General features: G+C 43.3%; 1 protein-coding gene across 3 annotated transcripts in view; it reads right to left on the bottom strand.

Annotated features, from left to right (window-relative positions):
- The window catches only part of EVC2 (EvC ciliary complex subunit 2), a 164,903-nt gene that overhangs the window by 38,780 nt on the left and 104,048 nt on the right, over positions 1 to 22,075 (bottom strand). For all 3 annotated transcript variants that reach the window (XM_056555125.1, XM_056555126.1, XM_056555127.1), the window contains 2 exons: positions 10,062 to 10,178; positions 2,055 to 2,276 (listed from right to left, as the gene is read on the bottom strand). In XM_056555125.1, the coding sequence (XP_056411100.1) occupies positions 2,055 to 2,276; positions 10,062 to 10,178 (339 nt within the window). The remainder of the gene's footprint in view (positions 1 to 2,054; positions 2,277 to 10,061; positions 10,179 to 22,075) is intronic.

Raw genomic sequence — 22,075 nt, 5'->3', positions numbered from 1 at the left:
TGTGAAATTGATTGTCAATCAGTGTTGCTTCCTGAGTGGACAGTGTGATTTCACAGAAGTGTCATTGACTTGGAGTTACATTGTGTAGTTTAAGTGTTCCCTTTATTTTTTTGAGCAGTGTACTTTGTTACTTATCAATTTACCTGCACGAACACTATCTAATTGGTATGGCCAGCTTAACAAACGTAAGATAATGCTAGATATGGTCTGTAGCTTTTAACCACAACATTTTTAGAACCTTTTTTGTTTTTATTTATTTATTTATTTTTGATATGCATTGAAGCATGATTGCAACGTTGATTAAATATAAACTAAAATATATCTATTCAGTGACGGCTAAAAATCATATAATAAATGGTGAAACATGAACCTGTTAGATAGTTGTGTAATTTTCAAAACACATGCATTATGTTTAAACAAGAGGAAGATCCCCTTAAATCCTTCGCCAGAGAGATGAACCCTCAGTCTTTATCTCAAAGACAAAATAAAAATGATGGAGGAGAGGCATGAGATGGTGACATTGTACAATCCCGGCGACAGAAGAAACATAGTGGAGACAGACAGGACCTGACACTAGTGAGTAAAAGCCGTCACTACCGACACCAGATCATTTGTTGTGTCACATCAATCGTTTCCTGGATAACTTGAGGCGACTCTGAAATAATCCCTGCCCCTCCTCATGCAGAACTAAACTTCCTATTTCCTTCCAATCTGTAGATATTTTCGGTTTCAGATATAGCTGGCTTCATACAGTATGACAGCTCGCACTGTGTCGGAACACCCATCTATCTCATTTACATGTATAGAAATCACAAGGGGGAGAGAAGCAAGAATCATCGCTGTAGGTGAACCCTTCCGTAGCAAAACTCATTTTGATCTTCCGGGCCATTTTTTTTTCTATACTGGATTTGGTTTTCTTTCCGGTAATATATATTAGAACTTTACTGTTCAATATTTATAATATTTATTCAACATATAATAAACTATGTGGGCAGCTATTGCTCACAATCCTCGCTATACACATGCTCATTTGACTTGGTTGCAGGATGCATGTGTTTTTTTTAATGATGTAAATGTAGAAGCAAAAAACAAACAAACAGAGAATGGCGTTATATAGTGCCGTTATCCTTGTGGTGTATGATTCCCAAGGTGAAAACTGCTCACCTTATTTTGTTGTGCTAGCAGGCACAACACTGTTTATAGCTTTATTATAGACCTGGGTTTTTCTGTCTGGGATCTGGTATCGGGTCCGTCATGGAGCGGTGGAAGACTTTATTATGTTCCTGGCAGGGAATCCCCCTTGAGATTCGACTTTTGGCTCAGAGTGCTTACCGAGCATACATGCTAGTTTTGATTAGGAGATACAAGTGGGGACAGCACGTTTCAGGAGGACTACTACTCCCTTTGTCAGGACCTGATGAAGGGAGGAGTTTTCCTGAAACGAGTTGTCCCTACTTGTATCACCTAATAAACACTTTATTTCTTTACCATCTCTGATGCATCTCATCATCTATACTCTGTGAGTGCTCTGAGCCAAAAGTCAGATCTGAAGGGGGTTTTCTGACAGGAACAACCACTATCTTCTTACTCCATTTTTTTTTTTTTTGGGCAGAGGAAGGTAAATTGCTGCCAGAGTCCTCTGGAGGCTTATCTTCACAGGTATAAAATGATTGGTAGTTGTAACCCAACCAATCCTTATCTCCGCTGGCATCTGGTACTAGGGACAAATAGGAAGCTGCCATACACAGATTGCTGGCCATTCTTGTCGAAATTGACAGGTTTGGCTGACATTTATCTAATGTGTTTAGCTAGTTTTACCTTTTCCTGTCTACCTCCTGTTCATTACGTCTAAAATTTTCAACCCTTGATTACGTATGGCCAGGTCAATCAATACAAGTACTTAGCATCCCAAGTGATTTATATTCCTTGCTACAAACCTCCACTATTCCCTTCCACCAACATCTGTCACATTTACCATCCCACTTGGGACATCTCATTTCCCATTCAGAACCAGTCACAGTCTTAGTCAGACATTGCCCAATTACTCTCCTCACCTGATTCAGAGTCTGTAGAAGTTGTTCATATTCTGAAGTGATACAGGATCTGCTCTTTTCTTTAACTAACAGGGACTGCAGTTCCAGGACTGCCATGTGGATTTCCAGGCTCTTCGCTTTGTTGCGAACAGCCTGGAACTGTAGGAACGTTATATATTCCCCCAGTTTATATTCTCTCGCCTTTAACTGATGCACTCGTTGTAGTAGTAACTCTGCTCTGGCCTGAAAAATACATAGAAGAGATATATGGCTATTATTTATATATCATTTAGTTAAAGGGGTTTTAAGGAGAAAACACAGATGTATACAATGCCAACAGGCTGTATTAGGGCATAAAGACAGGGGTTTTCTTTATAACCAACTGGTTTGAAAACAAAATTGACAAAGGGTCAAATAAACAATGTAATTGTTACATTTTATACTGAAACAAAAAGAAAAAAATAAGAAACAGCTCAAGAGCAACTTATTGGAAATGCAAAGCAGGTCTAACTATTAAGGTTTTGAAGTTACCTAGTTCCGACCCTATTAGGACGTTGTGGCAGGACCTTAGTCACTGTAATTTTGACAAACTTTGTATACATCAATAGTACAAGTTAATAATAAAATTAAGAAACTCTATAATATGTCTTTTTGGAAAAAAAAATTTGCTTCTCTTATAAGACTTTTTCCCACCCACCCAACCTAATCCTAAACTCTTTATTCATTCTGAAACACAGTGTGTGCCTTAAGAGAGGAGATGAACTATTAGCTCACTGATGGATCAGATAACATGCTGTTAATACATGTCTATTGAAAAGGGAGGGATAGTAAATGGAAAGAACCAAAAGAAAACAGAGAGACTGCAGAGAGAATACAGCTTACAGTAAGTATTAGATCACACCCAAGTGATCGATTCACAGCTTAGACCGTTGAGTACTGCTTTATAATACATTTTATGCTGCTGCTTCTTAGGATGTGTATAGAGATATAGGGGAGCAAGATTTCCTGTGTGAGTGCAGTGTATGGGAGACATCACCGCAGATAGTCTACACCCACTTGCTCAGGGACAACAAAAAAATGGAGATGGAGCTTGTAGAGGGGAAAGCTGGTTAAAAGTGTTATATACAAGTTATATAATGGTCAGAAATAGTGCTACTCCTCATGTTCACACAGGATAGCTTCTCCCTAAAAGTTATTTTAAATTACAGGTAAGTCTTAAGTGGTTCATGCTTGAAAGGAAAAATAGGGGGCTTTTCATGCCACGGTAATAACCCTCCACGAGCAGTGATGCAAATACGAACATCTCATACTTTTGTGAGTAAATGCTATTAAGCACATAGAGCTCCTCTTGGAACTGCTGGATGCCTAACTGCACAGGGAGAAGTGAAGATATATTATTTAGCTAAGGAATCGCAATGTAAAAACAGAACCCCTATGGAGGTAGATGCTGGTAGGAAAAAATCCCCCATGAGACTTCTTAGTAGGCCATTGAAAATAAAGATGCATTACCAGGTAAACAACAAAGTAAAGAGGTCACATGAGGATCTGTTGTCTTTACTGCATCTGCCAATTAGATATTTTGCTAATATGATGACAGAGACATTTTTGGCTTTGAAAATAAAATTTTTTGAATAAGTTCACACCTGTGTAGTCTTTTCCATTGTTCTGTTCAATCACTTAGGCGGATCAATAAAAGAAAACTACGGCACTGGTGGATCCACTGCATGCCAGACACCAATGGTGCCTGACGGTTCCCACTGAGTTTATTTGGGTCTGGTGTCCTTTATCATACAGCATGTGATCCTGTTTTGTATATACACATGCAACACTCACCACTTGTAGAAGATTTCTTCTTTATTCTTCGTTACGGGGCATTATTTACAAGCAGCAGGGGAGTTACAAACCGGGACCTGAGGAAACGCCAATCGGCGTGAAACAGCGTCTGTCGTCCAGGTGAACGCTCCTGCCTCGTACCTCTTGCTCGTGTCTGTGGGGAAGATGTCATGCCGATGTTCCACATGAACTTTGAATAAAGCCGGGGCAGCAGGATATTACAGGTGTGTGCTCCGTTTTTCCTTATCTTTCTTTGTGAAGTTATACTCTGTATCCAGTTTTACGCGAAGCACCTCCGTTATCCTGGTCTGCAAGGACTCAAATCCCACCATTTTTTCAGCTATCCCAGTAGTTTAACCTATCAGTAGTGCCCAGCCATTCTGCATTGTGGACAAACTCCAAGCTGTTTATTACATTGGCTAGAGGAAGTGCGCACAGATGCACAAAAAAGTTGTCTCAAATGCCCTTGCTATCTGTTTGTAACTCCCCCACTGCTTGTAAGTTATGCACTGTAACTAAGAATAAAGAAGAATAATAACCAAAAAAGAGGGGCGCAAAATACTGACCTATGGTCCAACCTTGTCTCTGGCATACAGAGAGAAACAAATAATACCCAAGAAAATTGCACAGAGACACAAAATAGTGAAAAAGTATATATAATCTTTATTAGTGGTGACTGGTTTAAAAACAGAATTAAAAGGAACGACAGTGGACAGACTACTGAGGCGTCTGGATGAGGGGAAGAGACAAAACTGGGCTACAGAACATCAATAGAAAATGGGAGATAATAAAGTGACCCCCATCCGGGTGTATATACATGTAAAGGGTATAGGCTGTACAAAAATATATACTAGCAATTACATACCAACATATGTAAACATATACACTCAGAATGGCTGTATAGATGTAAATCCCGTATTGCACAATGCCCAGAGAAAAAAGTTTTTATGACCGCACCATGGAGTAAGACAATGAGTAAAGTATACAATTATGAGAGTGATAAGCGGGTAAAAGGATAGAGAGTCCCAGGAACCGGGATAAGACATACACAAATGTTCAACAATCACCGGAATCCTGGAAAATATGACTCAAGTATAAATCACCCATCTCACATCACAAGAGCATACAGCGGACATCTTACCCTAAGCCCTGGCGTTCTGGCTTAGGGTAAGATGTCCGCTGTATGCTCTTGTGATGTGAGATGGGTGATTTATACTTGAGTCATATTTTCCAGGATTCCGGTGATTGTTGAACATTTGTGTATGTCTTATCCCGGTTCCTGGGACTCTCTATCCTTTTACCCGCTTATCACTCTCATAATTGTATACTTTACTCATTGTCTTACTCCATGGTGCGGTCATAAAAACTTTTTTCTCTGGGCATTGTGCAATACGGGATTTACATCTATACAGCCATTCTGAGTGTATATGTTTACATATGTTGGTATGTAATTGCTAGTATATATTTTTGTACAGCCTATACCCTTTACATGTATATACACCCGGATGGGGGTCACTTTATTATCTCCCATTTTCTATTGATGTTCTGTAGCCCAGTTTTGTCTCTTCCCCTCATCCAGACGCCTCAGTAGTCTGTCCACTGTCGTTCCTTTTAATTCTGTTTTTAAACCAGTCACCACTAATAAAGATTATATATACTTTTTCACTATTTTGTGTCTCTGTGCAATTTTCTTGGGTATTAAGAATAAAGAAGAAATCTTCCACAAGTGGTGAGTGCTGCATGTATGTTTTATATTCTATTGGTTTTGCCAGTGCTGACAGGTGCTAAGCATAATTGCAAAGGTGGAGTGAGAGGTGCGTGTCGGTAAGAGTGACTGACCTTCAGAGTATAAGTGTGAACTGAAGCATACAATGCAGTGCCATATCCTGTTCTTATGTAGTGTAGGGTAAGTTCACACATGGCAGATTAGTTGCAGAAATCTCTGCAATAGTCCTATTCATTAGAAATATTCCCATTCAGATGAAAAATTTTCTGCAACATATCTGCTGGGTGTGAATGCACCTTCATAGATAAAAAGAGAATCTATTTTCAAGGTCTCTGATGGTGGTCAGTCTTTGGTTATACTTAGGGGCTAAACACATTGGTCCAGATTAATCAATCTGCATTGTGTCTGTTTTGCCCAAGGCAACAAGTCGCAGCTAAGGTTTTAGGAGATCTCCGGCGAAAATGAACTTATTCCCTATCCACAGGATAGGGGATAAGTAGCTGATTGCTGGGGATCCGACCGCTGAGGAGCACGTGCTGTAGCCAGCATATGCTCCATTCATTTCTACGGGAGCGCACAAAAGACCCGAGTATGGCCATTATTGGCGCTCCCATAGAAATGAATGGAGCACGTGCCATCTAGCAGTAGACTACACGCGCTTCTCACTTAAAGCACTGGGGTCCCATCCTGGAGATGGCGTGATGCCCCAGCAGTCAGACCCCCCAAATTTGGTTACTTATCCCCTATCCTGTGGAGAGGGTATAAGTTAATTTTTGCCAGAGTACTCCTTTAATTTCTCAAATTGCTCTGGCAGAAGGAAACCCCAGCTATGGCTGCTTACTATGCACAAAGTAAACACATTTTTATTAATAAATTGTTACCTAGTTCAAAGGTGAGGACTCCGCTGCTCAGCATTTGGAACAAACTGTTCCGAACGCTGGAGCTGGCAGCTCGTGATGTCACACCCCCTCCCATAGACTTGCATTGAGGGGGCGGAGCGTGATGTCATGAGGATGGCTATGACATCACGAGCTCCCGGCACTGGCTCCAGCTTTTGGAACAGTTTGTTCCAAACGCTGAGCAGTGGAGTACCCCTTTAATGTCCACAATGCCTAAAAAAAAGTTTTCCAATCTGGAGTCCTAGACAGGATACAGAATTCTGCTTTTGCTGATGATACACTGTAGCAAACGCTCAGCTGTTGCAAAAAAACAAAAAAAAACTATTTACAAAACAGTAAGGATTCAAAGATTTCAAACCTTGCAGTTCAGGGAGAACATTATTATTTATTAACAGTAAGCAGAGGTCTTGAAATGGTGGGAAAAAAAAAAAAAAAAAAAAAGCATAATATACAGTGGATACCAAAAACAAAAAAGAAATCCAAATTGACACCTAAAATAATAAATGGCCATATTCAGCTACATGGTGTCTATAATGATCCTTCATTTATAGTGGGAAACTCATATCACAATATAACAACAAAAGAAAAAAAGGAGTTTACACAATACCACTTGAATAAAATGTAACTTTTATTATAATTATAATAAAATATGAACCAACTGGATACAAAAAATTGAAGGACCTCAGAGCTTAGGCCGAGCAACTATACAGGGAGCATAACACACCACAGATATTTGGGGGCACTGCCAATCTCAAAATTGACTAAGTATGATGTCTCTCCTATACATGGAGAATACCTTACCTACCCCTCCTCAACATAAAGTGCAGACTGCTACCTAACATTCTATTATAGAATGCCACACACCTCCATGTTAGGTAGCAGTTTGCACTTTATGTTGAGGAGGGGTAGGTAAGGTATTCTCCATGTATAGGAGAGACATCATACTTAGTCAATTTTGAGATTGGCAGTGCTCCCAAATATCTGTGGTGTGTTATGCTCCCTGTATAGTTGCTCGGCCTTAGCTCTGAGGTCCTCCAATTTTTTGTATCCAGTTGGTTCATATTTTATTATAATTATAATAAAAGTTACATTTTATTCAAGTGGTATTGTGTAAACTCCTTTTTTTTTCTTTTGTTGTTACATACAGTGGATAACCTACTAAGGTATAGGAACTTAAAGGGGTATTCCGGTGAAAAACTTTTTTTTTATTTATTTATTTTTTTAATCAACTGGTGCCAGAAAGTTAAACAGATTTGTAAATTACTTTTATTAAAAAAAATCTTAATCCTTCATGTACTTATTAGCTGCTGAATACTACAGTGGAAATCATTTTCCTTTTGAAATACAGAGCTGTCTGCTGACATCATGAGCACAGTGCTCTCTGCTGACATCTCTGTCCATTTTAGGAACTGTCCAGACTAGGAGAAAATCCCCATAGCAAACATATGCTTCTATGGACAGTTCCTAAAATGGACAGAGATGTCAGCAGAGAGCACTGTGCTCATGATGTCAGCAGACAGCTCTGTGTTCCAAAAAGAAAAGTATTTGCTCTGTAGTATTCAGCACCTAATAAGTACAGGAAGGATTAAGATTTTTTAATAGAAGTAATTTACAAGTCTGTTTAACTTTCTGGCACCAGTTGATTTAAAAAAATCAAAAACCGGAGTACCCCTTTAATAGAGGCAAGCCCCACTTCTTCTACCTGTCTATAATCTATTTTGGAAGTGGCACATGTGGCAGGGACGGCAGCACTATTGCACACGCCTCCTAAAGGCATAATATATATCCTCCATAAGGGTGAATTTAAATGTGGTTTAATTTTATGCCAAGGAAAAGTTTTGTTGAGGAGTGCTAAGAATTTTCACAGTAGGTCTACATCAAAATCTACATCAAAACATGCAGTTTGGCAGATTTGTCCAGAACGTAAAATTAAGCCATGTGTGAAGCTACCCTGATATCCTATGGTTCTCTTTCAAACATGCAGTGTTGTACATAGAACAAAGAGGGCCCCTTTGATGAAATGGGCCTCCTTTTATAACTTCTGATTTTACCCTCCTGGACAGAAAGGTGTCTGGTGTTTATTTCCCCTTGCTTTCCATGACCCATTGGTCAATACCCCCCTCCATAAATTTGCTGACAATGTAGTTTCCCTAGAGTAGTCCAGCACAGTTTCTTACCAACAGAAAAAGGAATGGGGCCAACCAAGATGAGGCAAGGGCCCCATATCAGCTGCACAGTCTGCCACTATGGTACAGAAATGCAAAAGAAAGGGAAAACATTGAGTGGGTGAGAGAGAAGTGATGGAGTGCCCTTTCTATTGTAGAGAAGAACGATATTCTGGATCCAGCAATTCCATAAAACATCAAAGTTTATTCGTAATCCAAAACATTACAATCTTACAAACAAAGCACTTACTGCACACCACCTAGCCAGTGATACACTGAAACATGGACGCGTTTCGAGCGCATGCGCTCGAAACGCGTCCATGTTTCAGTGTATCACTGGCTAGGTGGTGTGCAGTAAGTGCTTTGTTTGCAAGATTGTAATGTTTTGGATTACGAATAAACTTTGATGTTTTATGGAATTGCTGGATTAAGAATATTTTTCTTCTCTACAATAGAAAGGGCACTCCATCACTTCTCTCTCACCTGCGCTCGAAACGCGTCCATGTTTCAGTGTATCACTGGCTAGGTAACGTGCAGTAAGTGCTTTGTTTGCAAGATTTTAATGTTTTGGATTACGAATAAACTTTGATGTTTTATGGAATTGCTGGATTAAGAATATTTTTCTTCTCTACAATAGAAAGGGCACTCCATCACTTCTCTCTCACCTGCGCTCGAAACGCGTCCATGTTTCAGTGTATCACTGGCTAGGTGGTGTGCAGTAAGTGCTTTGTTTGCAAGCTTTTAATGTTTTGGATTACGAATAAACTTTGATGTTTTATGGAATTGCTGGATTAAGAATATTTTTCTTCTCTACAATAGAAAGGGCACTCCATCACTTCTCTCTCACCTGCGCTCGAAACGCGTCCATGTTTCAGTGTATCACTGGCTAGGTAATGTGCAGTAAGTGCTTTGTTTGCAAGATTTTAATGTTTTGGATTACAAATAAACTTTGATGTTTTACGGAATTGCTGGATCCAGAATATCTTTCTTCTCTACGACACGTACCAGGCCAGGCTGAGGATCCGTGCAAGACCAGTGGGAGGTAAGCTGAAGACTTCCCTTACTATTTCAGTGCCCTTTCTATCTCACCGTAATATCCTTTTAAAGTTCTGTATTTTCCATATCAATCTTCATCTCCAAAGAAGAATATAAGGTGGATATTTTGTGCATGACATTTCCATGCCTATTATAACAAGAGCTTTATGCCCGTGCACTAACCCTGTCTACAGAGGAGGCTTCAATGAATAGCTCCCAGGGGGAACAGTTCTTGCACACCATTAAATAGGCTGCATTTCTTGAAGCGAGTCTTATTTTCATAGAACTAGAAGGAACAAATCAAAAGCAAACACTCATGTAACTGGATAAGTCTTCCTCGTCTGATCCGGTCACATCTCATTTTCGTTACCTGCTTAATCTTGTCATCTGCAATTTGTGCTTCATAAATCAGGACTTTATCCTCCACAGATTTCTTCACCATTTCTGCCGCTCTGTCCTGAGGATGTTTTGTCGTCTTTGAACCTGACTGAAATAAAAAAAGAAACAATTGCACAAGCTTATTCCGCAGAGAACAAACCAGGTTATGTAAATGCTACATATCTCTGCCTAAGTGGAGAAAGCATCTGGACTGAAATCACACTGCTCGTAACAATGGTCCTGGAGCGCTCTCTAGAACTATCTGCCATAAAGTTAATCAACATTTCATTTCCAGGTAGACTTCCAGATGAGAGAATGTGATGGAACATCCAAATCTTATGCCTGGTGGCAAGAATAAGAATTAGGTTCTTATGTTACTTACATATTGTCATGGGTACATGTTAACTCTAAAGCCCACCAAACAAAAGATGTGGCTTGGGGTGTGATGCGCATCATATGCATATATCTAACATCTGCAACAGTGTGGTTAATGTTTAAAGGGAACCTGTCATCACTTTCATGCTGCCTGAACTATAAATCATTGGGGTGGTCCCCAGCAGACTCACAGGATGACATGTTTCCTTTAAAGGGGAATTCTTGCACTAGCATAAAAAGTAATATGGTTCTGAGCCCCAAAAAATAGGGATCCTTCCCATCCATTCATGTCTATGGGAGGGGGCGTGACTGGTGCCATGCCCCCTCCCATATACATGAATGGAGGGGATGTGACATGATGTCATGAGGGGGGTGTGGCATGACCACAGCTACTCAAACTCAGCGCTCTCAGAACATCGAGTGCTGCACGGAGATTGTGGTGGCCTCAGCATCGGGACCCCTGCGATCAGAAATCTTATCCCCTATCCTTTGGCTAAGGGATAAGATGTCTAGGGGCGGAGTACCCTTTAAACCTATGCATCTCCTGTTCGGCTACTCAGTCTCCCAGTCTTTTAACTTCTTCTGAGACAAGTGCTCTCTGCAAGACCTGCCAGCTAAGCCAATCATCGGCCAATCACGACACCGCTGCAGCCAGCGACTGGCTGAGCAGGCAGGTCGTGCATTGAGCAGTCTTAGCAGGAAGAAAACCGATCTGGGGAGCAGAGGAGCCAAACAGAAGCTGCAGGGCACCAGCAGGATAGGTAAGTATGTCTTTTTTTTCTGAGGCCCAGCACTGTTATTTTTTATGCTAGCATCAAAATACTCCTTTAATATACTGTTATTTATTATGTTTATATCAGCATTTTATATGAAAAATATTAGCTTTACTATTACATATTAAAAGGAGGGATTTGAAAAATAACATGAAAACTATATCTACAGAGAAGAGTGTGCACAACGGGGTAAAAAAAAAACCATGGCATAAGAAAACATGACACATGGCTACCTATCTTCATATACATGACATATTTACTGCATAGTACAGCGAAATAAGTATCAAGGAGCAACAATAATCACAACACATTAATACAAAGCTATGTACAAAACCAACCATGGGGGGCATACCCCCAACGTACAATTCACTTAAGCCCAGCTTTGTCAGGGGAATTCCCCCTGACGAAACTGGAAATAAGCAAAACTTTTACCCTTTTGTGCATGCCCCCATATTATTAATGTAACAGCTAGCTGAATGCAGGGGTCAAGTCCTGGGGAAAAAAGTGCAGGAACTCACCCACGATTTCTACTCAAGGGCCGGTCCTGTAGAACTACTGCTAATGGTAACGGTGTTCCTGTTGTGAAAAAGGTGCAGGAACTCAGTTCCCACATGTTCCTGCAGGAATTGAGCCCTGGCTGAATGGTATTTTACTATGTAATATCACCTCCATTCCTCCTTAAGGCTAGGTTTCCACTTTTTTTTTCTTTTGCAAAAACGCCAATAAAAACGCCCATTCTGCCGCATGGCGTTATTTTGGGGAAAAAACACTGCAGCCAGATGTTAGCTGCAAGTCAATAGTAAACTGCAAAATGCCATATTCGCTTGGCGTTTTTCAGTTTGGCGTTTTTGGGCACCTCTTGTTGAGACTTTGGTGCTTTTTCGGGAAAATCTTGGCGTTTTCCTCCCATTGAAGTCTGCAAGAGTGAAAAAACTGCCATGTGGGTTTTAACTTTGGCGTTTTTGCAGGCAGTTTTTATTCTTTTTTGGACAAAAAAGTGATGGAGATACCTTTTTTTATAAAAATTTCATAGGGTACCATTAAAATTTTTTTTATCAAAATATACAGTAGTGATAGAAATTTTTATTAACGAAATGTATCTTTTTTATAACAAAATTTTTATTCATTTTTATACAGGGATCAATTTATGTGAGCGGATAGGGAACTAAAAATGTAGCCGACAATAGTAAAAATGTAGTGTGTGTGTTTTCCACTTTTTAAATTTTTTTTTTAGCTAGTACTACTACTAGTAGTAGTACTTGTACTAATTGACAGATCGCCCCGGGTCCATTGTGATCCTCCTGTATAATGTATAGATGCGGTCGGCCGCTCTTCTATGGTCCCCTGCACTGCCGTATATATACACCTATTCATATTTCCAGCAAAGAGCTGTGATTGGCCAGATGGTTCCAGCCAATCACAACTGTCTGTGGGAGATATGAATATTTGTATATATACGGCAGTGCAGGGGACCATAGAAGAGGGGCCGGCCGCATCTATACATTACACAGGTACTACAGCTCCCAGCATGGAGCAGTGTGTGCTGCATGTTGGGAGCAGTAGTACCTGCAGTAAGGGACAGATCACAGCGGATGTCACTTCTCCTGACACCTGTTGCGATCCTCCTGATGTGAATGTGGAGACTCAGCTGTGCTAATGGCTACAGAGTCGGGAGAACAGCTGATGCTGAGCAGTAGCTATACATTGTATATCTACTGCCCAGCAAGAACTTACAGTGAGCCAGAAGGGTCTGTTCACAATATACAAAATGGACAATGTGAACAAAGCCTCACACCCTTACCAGCCTGGCTCCCGTCTGTAGCTCCACCCCTAATGATGTCATCACTAGGGGGCAGAGCTACATGGACCCAGCAGGGATAGGGACCGAGGGAGGTAAGCGGACCTCGTCTTCTGAATATACCATATATATATATAGATAGCTGTATATAGTGTATACCACCCAAAGGGGCTATAAGAGCAGGGAGTCCTGTGAGTCTGGTGACAGGATTCCCGGCTCCTGTATAGTATATATGGGTACACTATGCACCTCTGTATACTATACTGCCGGGGAGGTGAGTAGTGATGCCGTACATCACTCCTCATCTCCTTACACTCTGTGGACCGGGCACTCAGCATCTGACCCACAGAGTGGTACCTGAAGACAGTGAAAAACCTGCCTCAGGGTACAAATTTGGCTGTTTCCACACACCAGGAAAAGCGTCAGAAAAACTGCCAAAACACAGGAAAAAGCTGTGGAAGTTTCTTTGGCATATTTGCTGGTGTTTTTTTAGGTTTAAAAAAAATAACTAAATAAATAAAAAAAAGTGAAAACCTATCCTTAGGCTTTCTTCTGTTTGATGCTAATGACACATTTTTATTGTTGATTTCCTAAATGCAAATTATAGCAGCTTTATAAATAGTCTTCATTAGAAATTTCCTAACTTTTAGCTGCTACTCTGAGAACAGAAAATCCATCCAATGGACTTATCTTTCTCTTACATAGCAACAGGGGTTACGCACTAGCTTAGATTGCTTACAGAAGGGTGAGGGTAAAGGGGTACTCCTCCCCTAAACATCTTAAGATGTCTGGTCGCGGGGGTCTGTCCTCTGGGACCCCCACAAACTCCGATGTGGCACCCCAGTCACCCGGTGCATGGAGCGGTCTGTGCCGGATGACAGGTGACCACAGCTGTCACGCCTCCTCCATTCGTGTATAGAGGTGGCGTGGTGTGATGTTACAAATAGGAAAGCTCCAAGCTTCCATGTTCAGATCAACATGGTGCTGGCCCAGAGATTACGGGGGGGGGGGGGGGGGTCTGGTCTCAGCTGCCGGACCCCCGTGATCAGACATCTTGTCCCCTAACCTATGAGTAGGGTATAAGATGTCTAGGAGGGGAGTACCCCTTTAACTTGTCTCTAAACAACATAGTGTGAGATGTTAAACATAAAAAAAAAGACATGTATATATATGATACACGCTTTGACGAATGTCATGTGTTGGTCATAGGCTGCCATACATTGATCATATACTTATTTCTTTTACTGGGATTAGATTGTAATGAACCAGCATCATGACATGTTTATTGCAATTGAAGAGAGGTTAAGGAAGGACACAATTCGTCTTGTGATATAGCAAGGACATTTTTTTTAGCTACTCACAACATCTGTTCTACACAATATAACTTATTTTAAGTTAATTCCACTATCAGGACTTCTGGGTTATAAATTATGCAGCACACTGTAGGTCTATCGCTCCCCTATCTAATGCATAATAACTAAACAAAAGCCCCTGTGACTGTAGTCAATACTCTGACAGATAATGAAGAGAGATGGATAATGAAACCTGACATGAGAGGAGCAGCAATGTCACTGAATATGGACTGAGAAACAATATGCAGCAGGTGCCATGGATTTGGGGCCCTCATAATCTATCCTCCCTACAAAACAAATCTGAAGTGTAATTAGCAAATGAGAAAGTAATGAAATGTCAGCGGGTGCGATCCATGGATTGCAGATTACAGCATGGACGCTGCCAGACGCTGCTATGTAATCACATTCCTCCTAGTCCTCCAATATCTCAATAAAAAAAACTGCATGCTCTATGGCCTGTGGGACCTGGATAAAGGGCAGAAAGACTGTTTATCAAAGTCAGAGTATAACAGGTCCACAGGCTACATATCTGCTACCAGGATAACAACTGCAATGTACTAGAATTCGTTTAAATGCAAGAAAACCCAATTACATTAGGAAACCTTGTGGGACATGGTAATGAAAGTTGAATATTTTGCTTCCGATTAAGAACAGAATATTAAATGTATAACCACAGAAGGCATATGAAGCATGACAATAACCCTCAAGCACCAATGGAGAGAGGACTTGCTTTCTGTACATGTACACATCACAGGCAATGTCATTGCAAGGTTCTCGGTATACATGAATAACAATTAGAACTGCGCGATTTTGGGAAAATGTGCGATTACGATTATAGAGGTATGAAATCCCCCGATTTCATGTCAACCCCCCCCCCCATTTCATTTCCATCTGCAAATATAATTTCCATCCCCCATTTCACATTTCCCCCCATTTCACATTCCCCCCTTCGTCCCATTTCATTTCTATCCCCCCATTTCACGTCCACATCCTCCATTTCCCGTCTATCCCCCCAATTTCATGTCCACAGCTCCAGGGGCATACCTAGAGCATTTGGCACCCAGGGCAGACCCTTTGTTTGGCACCCCCTCCCCCACACGCCCCCCTCTAATTATACCCCCTCCCCCAGGGGCGGACTGACAACACTCGGGGCCCCCGGACCAAAAAAAAGGCAAGGGCCCCTGCTAGGCTCTGCAGCTCATCAATCTTCTGCCACACTCCTATTCCACCCAAATCCCACACACAATAAATTTAAATTATTTAAATATACCGTATTTATCGACGTATAACACGCACTGGCGTATAACACGCACCCCCATTTTAACAGGGAAATTTAAGTAGAAAAATAAAATTTAAAATATATGACTTGGACTAAATGCCACATCATCCCCCCAACTTCATTTTCTTCTGCACCTCAGTTTGGTCCTGTCCCCTCCAGTGCCACATCATTCCTTCCCTTTTATCAGTCCCTGTGCCACATTTACCCCTCTCATCGCCACCCCCATGTCTCATCATTTCCCCCTGTCATAGACCACCACTAGCCATACAGACATTAAGCCTTTAGTGCCTCCCCCACCATCTTTTTCCCCCTGTCTCATCATCCCCCACCCTGTCTCATCATGTCCCCCATCATTCCCCCCTCATCATCCCCCCACCCTGTCTCATCATCCCCCCCCCTGTCTCATCATGTCCCCCATCATCCCCCCCACCCTGTCTCATCGTCCCCCTCCTTGTCTCATCCTGTCCCTCATCATTTCCCCTCATCATCCCCCCACCCTGTCTCATCATCCCCCCACCCTGTCTCATCATGTCCCTCATCATTCCCGCTCATCATCCCCCCACCCTGTCTCATCATGTCCCTCATCATTCCCGCCTCATCATCCCCCCACCCTGCCTCACCATCCCCCCCCCTCATCATTTCCCCGTCTCATCCCCCCATCATTCCCCCCCCCTCATCATTTCCCCGTCTCATCATCCCCCCCATCATGTTCCTCCTGTGGCATCCAGTGGTCTTCAACCTGCGGACCTCCACATGTTGCAAAACTACAACTCCCAGCAAGCCCGGACAGCCAAGTGCTGTAAGGGCATGCTGGGAGTTGTAGTTTTGCAACATCTGGAGGTCCGCAGGTTGAAGACCACTCTTTCCCTTTCCAAACCTGGCTGCGCTTCGCTGTCTTGCGGGCTGCGAGGTCAGTGAAGCAGATGAGTTACGTCCTCTCTGTGCTGCATCAGGGATGTCACTTTTCGGCGGCGACTACAGGAAATGAAAAGTGATGCAGCACAGAGAAGGCGGCAGAGGGCGTAACTCATCTGCTATATTTTATCGAGCTACACCCCCCAACTCATCTGCTATATTTTATCGAGCTACACCCCCCTCTCCCTCCCTTTCCCATAGGTATATGCAGAGCACCCCCCCTCTCCCTCCCTTTCCCATAGGTATATACAGAGCACCCCCCCTCTCCCTCCCTTTCCCATAGGTATATACAGAGCACCCCCCCTCTCTCCCTCCCTTTCCCATAGGTATATGCAGAGCACCCCCCTCTCCCTCCCTTTCCCATAGGTATATCCAGAGCACCCCCCTCTCCCTCCCTTTCCCATAGGTATATACAGAGCACCCCCCCTCTCCCTCCCTTTCCCATAGGTATATACAGAGCACCCCCCCTCTCCCTCCCTTTCCCATAGGTATATACAGAGCACCCCCCTCTCCCTCCCCCTTTCCCATAGGTATATACAGAGTACCCCCCCCTTCCCCATAGGTATATACAGAGTACCCCCCCCCCCTTCCCCATAGGTATATACAGAGCACTCCCCCCTTCCCTAAATAAATAAAAAAGGATGATCACCTGATGTCCCATGCAGTGATCTCCTCAGCTGCAGGGCCCGCGTCTTCTCCCCTCCACAGTACAGGCGATGAGTGACGTCACCGGTGCTTGTACAGCGTGCTGCATGGGGGCAGAGGTCACGTCTCCTCTGTGTAGCTGCAGATGCGGCTTACACAGAGGGGATGCCTTCTCCTGTATGTGCGTGTATCGCGCATACAGGAGAATGTAGCGCTGTCTGCTGGGGATCTGGGACGAGTGTCCCAGATCCTCAGTAGTTGCGGCGGCGGGTCAGTCCGCCCCTGGCACCCCCCTTGAGAGTGGCACCCGGGGCGGGCCCCCCCCCCCCCCCCCTGTGCCCCTATTATTACTTATGTGGTGTCCCGATACCGTACATTGTACCGTACCTTGTGTGCTAAGTCCCCAAAGTCAGAGTGCCTGCATACCGTTAGGATCCTCCAAGTGGGATAGCCCCTTGTCACCTCTTCCTTCTTTAATTTTATGTGTTTGATGTATATAATTTGTACATAATATAGATATGTATATTACTTCCAGGACCTTAGGTCACATGACTACTAAGCCTACTGTTAGGTTAAGCTTAAGGACCTTCCAGGTCACGTGAGTGGGTCACATGATGTACCACAATGCTTTGTGAAAGGACTGACAGTTGGTGGGAACCAATAAGCTATGAGCCTGCAACCTTGCCATATAAGGGCGCTGTATCCAATCCTTGCTCTCTTGCTCCTGATCATCTCTAGAGAAAGCATCACTCTGTACAATTCTGCAAGAGAACTTAGGCCTTTAGCCTGCTAACTTCAGCCGAATACAAAACCGTGAGTTCAACTAAACTAAATCCTAAATCTATGTGACTACTGAACCTAAAACCAAATCCTAAATTCAGTGGAACAGCGCAAAGCAAGCCTCAGAGCTTATCTCCTACAAGGTCCTAACCAACTGTGAGGAACCTAAAGTCCAGTCCTCTGTAAAGACTACCGTTAACCTGCATAAAAGTTGCAGTAAAGTTATTTCCAATTTACTAAAGAGAGAGAGAGAGAGAGAGAGAGAGAGAGAGAGAGAGAGAGAGAGAGAGAGAGAGGGAGGGAGGGAGGGAGAGGGAGGGAGAGGGAGGGAGAGGGAGGGAGAGGGAGGGAGGGAGAGGGAGGGAGGGAGAGGGAGGGAGAGGGAGGGAGGGAGAGGGAGGGAGGGAGAGGGAGAGGGAGAGGGAGAGGGAGAGGGAGAAAGAGAGAGAGAGAGAGAGAGAGAGAGAGAGAGAGAGAGAGAGAGAGAGAGGGAGAGGGAGAGGGAGAGGGAGAGGGAGGGAGAGAGAGGGAGAGAGAGGGAGGGAGAGGGAGGGAGAGGGAGGGAGAGGGGAGGGAGAGGGAGGGAGAGGGAGGGAGAGGGAGGGAGAGAGGGAGGGAGAGAGGGAGGGAGAGAGAGAGGGAGAGAGAGGGAGAGAGAGGGAGGGAGAGGGAGAGGGAGAGGGAGGGAGAGGGAGAGGGAGAGGGAGAGGGAGAGGGAGAGGGAGAGGGAGAGGGAGAGGAGAGAGAGAGAGAGAGAGAGAGAGAGAGAGAGAGAGAGAGAGAGAGAGAGAGAGAGACCGACCGCACCCTGGCGTCATGACAGTTAAGGGTTAATCCAACACCCTTTCAACACTGCACACCTACACCCTACCTACCCTACATCCCCACAAGCTCACCACTCAGAAGCCCCATACCTCTTGACAAAGCTACATAGTAGCGAAACATGTCGGGGGGGGGGGGGGCTGAGTAGGGTGTTTTAACTATATCAGAGCAGTCTTCGGAGGAAGCAGAGTGTGAGCTGTAGGCACACTCAGCGACAGACAGTAACTAATAATCTCAGTGGAGATATTTATAATACATTAGATCAAAACCAAGGAACACTGCTCTGATACCTTTTTAAATGTGTGGTTATTTTTGATTAGTTTACAATAAAGGTTATATATTTTAGTGGGTATATGGGAAATTAGGGTATTATTGGATTGCCCCAAGGGGTGATCTATTGGAAAAAGTGATTGGATTAACCCTCCATATACTGGTCTTGACCAGTGCATTTATATGAAGGTATTCACCCCCAGGTCTTAGGTTATACACAAATAAAAACACATGTGTGCTTCCATAATCAGGCCTTGGGCCTGACAACGACTAACAAAGTGAAATCAGTGATTTTGTTCTAAACCATTTGGCGCAATTGTTTGTCGCAAAAAGTGACAAAAAAGGAAATTTGAGACAAATCACAGTCAAAAAAACAGGGTAAAATCCTTCATACATACCCCCCATGTAATTTTAAAATGTAATCTAAGAGGGGACCATCCCAGGGTATGATTTTATCTCCAAGTGTATTTTTTAATAAGGATGTAAATAAATCTACTTAGCTCCAAAATACCGGCAATTGGAAATTTGGACACAAAGGCCCACATTTATCATTGTCTTTAGACAGTTTTTTGTGTCTAAAAAAGGGGCAAAAAAAGTAGCAAGCCGTGTTTTTTGCACCTTTTTTTTTTTTTTTACACATTACTGCTGATTTTGAGTTGCAATCCACTGATTTTGGCAATAGACATGATATGGACGGGTTTTATTAACTGCGCCTTTTTGTGAAAAGGAGCAAAAAAGGCGCAAAGCCACTGAAAAGTCTCTAAAACTACACCAGTCCAGACATGATGTAGCGTTTTGGTGTATGTGAAGAGTGAAATTTCAGAAAATGTGACCTGCACAAAATTTATCAAATTCTCTTTGACCATTTAATACATTTGGTTCTCCTACACATCACCAGCTCACAAAAAAAGGGGTAAAAAAAATGCTTCACTTACACCTACAATGATAAATGTTGGCCAATATTTGTGTGACTTGTAAACATATGGAATAAAAAAAAAGGATTTTTGTTCATATAGTAATGGTAGAACATTTTTCATGAGAGACTATACACTGCTCAAAAATATAAAGGGAACACTAAGATAACACATCCTAGATCTGAATGAATGAACTAATCGTATGAAATACTTTCGTCTTTACATAGTTGAATGTGCTGACAACAAAATCACACAAAATTATCAATGGAAATCAAATGTATCAACCCATGGAGGTCTGGATATGGAGTCACCCTCAAAATCAAAGTGGAAAACCACACTACAGGCTGATCCAACTTTATGTAATGTCCTTAAAACAAGTCAAAATGAGGCTCAGTAGTGTGTGTGGCCTCCACGTGCCTGTATGACCTCCCTACAATGCCTGGGCATGCTCCTGATGAGGTGGACAGTCTGTGGTGCAACGTTGCGTTGGTGGATGGAGCGAGACATGATGTCCCAGATGTGCTCAATCGGATTCAGGTGTGGGGAACGGGGGTGCCTGTTAACACACTTCAGCCACAGGAGGTCTAGCATTGTTTTGCATTAGAAGGAACCCAGGGCCAACCACACCAGCATATGGTCTCACAAGGGGTCTGATGATCTCATCTTGGTACCTAATGGCAGTCAGGCTACCTCTGGCAAGCACATGGAGGGCTGTGTGGAGCCCCAAAGAAATGCCACCCCCCACTGACCCACCACTTAACCGGTTATGCTGGAGGATGTTGCAGGCAGCAGAACGTTCTCCACGGCGTCACCAGACTGTCACATGTCTGTCACACTGCTCAGTTTGAACCCGCTTTCATCTGTGAAGAGCACAGGGGCCAGTGGCGTATTTGCCAATCTTGGTGTTCTCTGGCAAATGCCAAACATTCTGCATGGTGTTGGGCTGTAAGCACAACCCCCAACTGTGGACGTCGGGCCCTCATACCTCCCTCATGGAGTCTATTTCTGATCGACTGAGTGGACACAAGCACATTTGTGGCCTGCTGGAGGTCATTTTGCAAGGCTCTGGTAGTGCTTCTCCTGCTCCTCCTTGCACAAAGGTGGAGGTAGCGGTCCTGCTGCTGGGTTGTTGCCCTCCTACGGAAGCCGAAGGCTGTCCTGGCATGCTGGGAGTTGTAGTTTCGCAACAGCTGGAGGCCCCCTGGTTGGGAAACACTGCACTAGCGGTGTCACAAGAATTCCGCAGAACTATGCAAATAGCGTAGGGCTAACGTAGGCAGCGATAGGAGCCTAGCGTTAGCCCTACGCTATTTGCGTAGTGCTGCGGCATTCTTGTGACACTGCTAGTGGAGTGTTTCTGCATGCTGGGAGTTGTAGTTTTGCAACAGCTGGAGGCACCCTGGTTGGGAAACACTGCGCTAGTGGGCACATGGATCAGTGGGCTAGTGGGCACATGGATGGGTGGATCAGTGGGCTAGTGGGACATGGATCAGTGGGCTAGTGGGCACATGGATGGGTGGATCAGTGGGCTAGTGGGCACATGGATCAGTGGGATAGTGGGCACATGGAGAGGGCTGATAAGCTGGGAGGGGGAGGATGGGAGGAGATAACCAAAAGGGAAGAAGCTGTGGGTGTCACTTTATTATAATTTATTATAATTTCCTGGGGGGGGGGGGGGGGGAGAGGAGGGGGAGAGAGCAGCAGCTAACAGGAAGCTGGCGCAGGGAGTCATGGGAAATGTAGTCTTTATGACATGGCTGCTTACTGCTACAGGTGGCAATTACAAGAGAATGGCTGGGCCAAATTTGACAAATGAGGTATCATTGGAAAGGTCTTTGAAAGGGCTATCAGATTAACTTTTTTTTAAGTACCAGCGCTCCGTAGTACTCCTTTAATTCAGGGAAAGTTAATACTCTCAGAGTTATGGGCATAGAAAAAAATCTGACGGCCAATCAGAGGAGGGGATGTGAGGAGAATTCTCCTTAAGCAGATTTGATGCACAGATTTGATGCGCAGATTTGATGCGCAGATTTGATGCACAGGATTTTCAGCTGCAGATTTCAGTGTAAACTAAATGACTGAG

Source organism: Hyla sarda, chromosome 1 (genome assembly GCF_029499605.1).
Source record: "Hyla sarda isolate aHylSar1 chromosome 1, aHylSar1.hap1, whole genome shotgun sequence".
Classification (NCBI taxonomy): domain Eukaryota; kingdom Metazoa; phylum Chordata; class Amphibia; order Anura; family Hylidae; genus Hyla; species Hyla sarda.
This window is presented reverse-complemented; position numbering and strand designations above follow the sequence as displayed.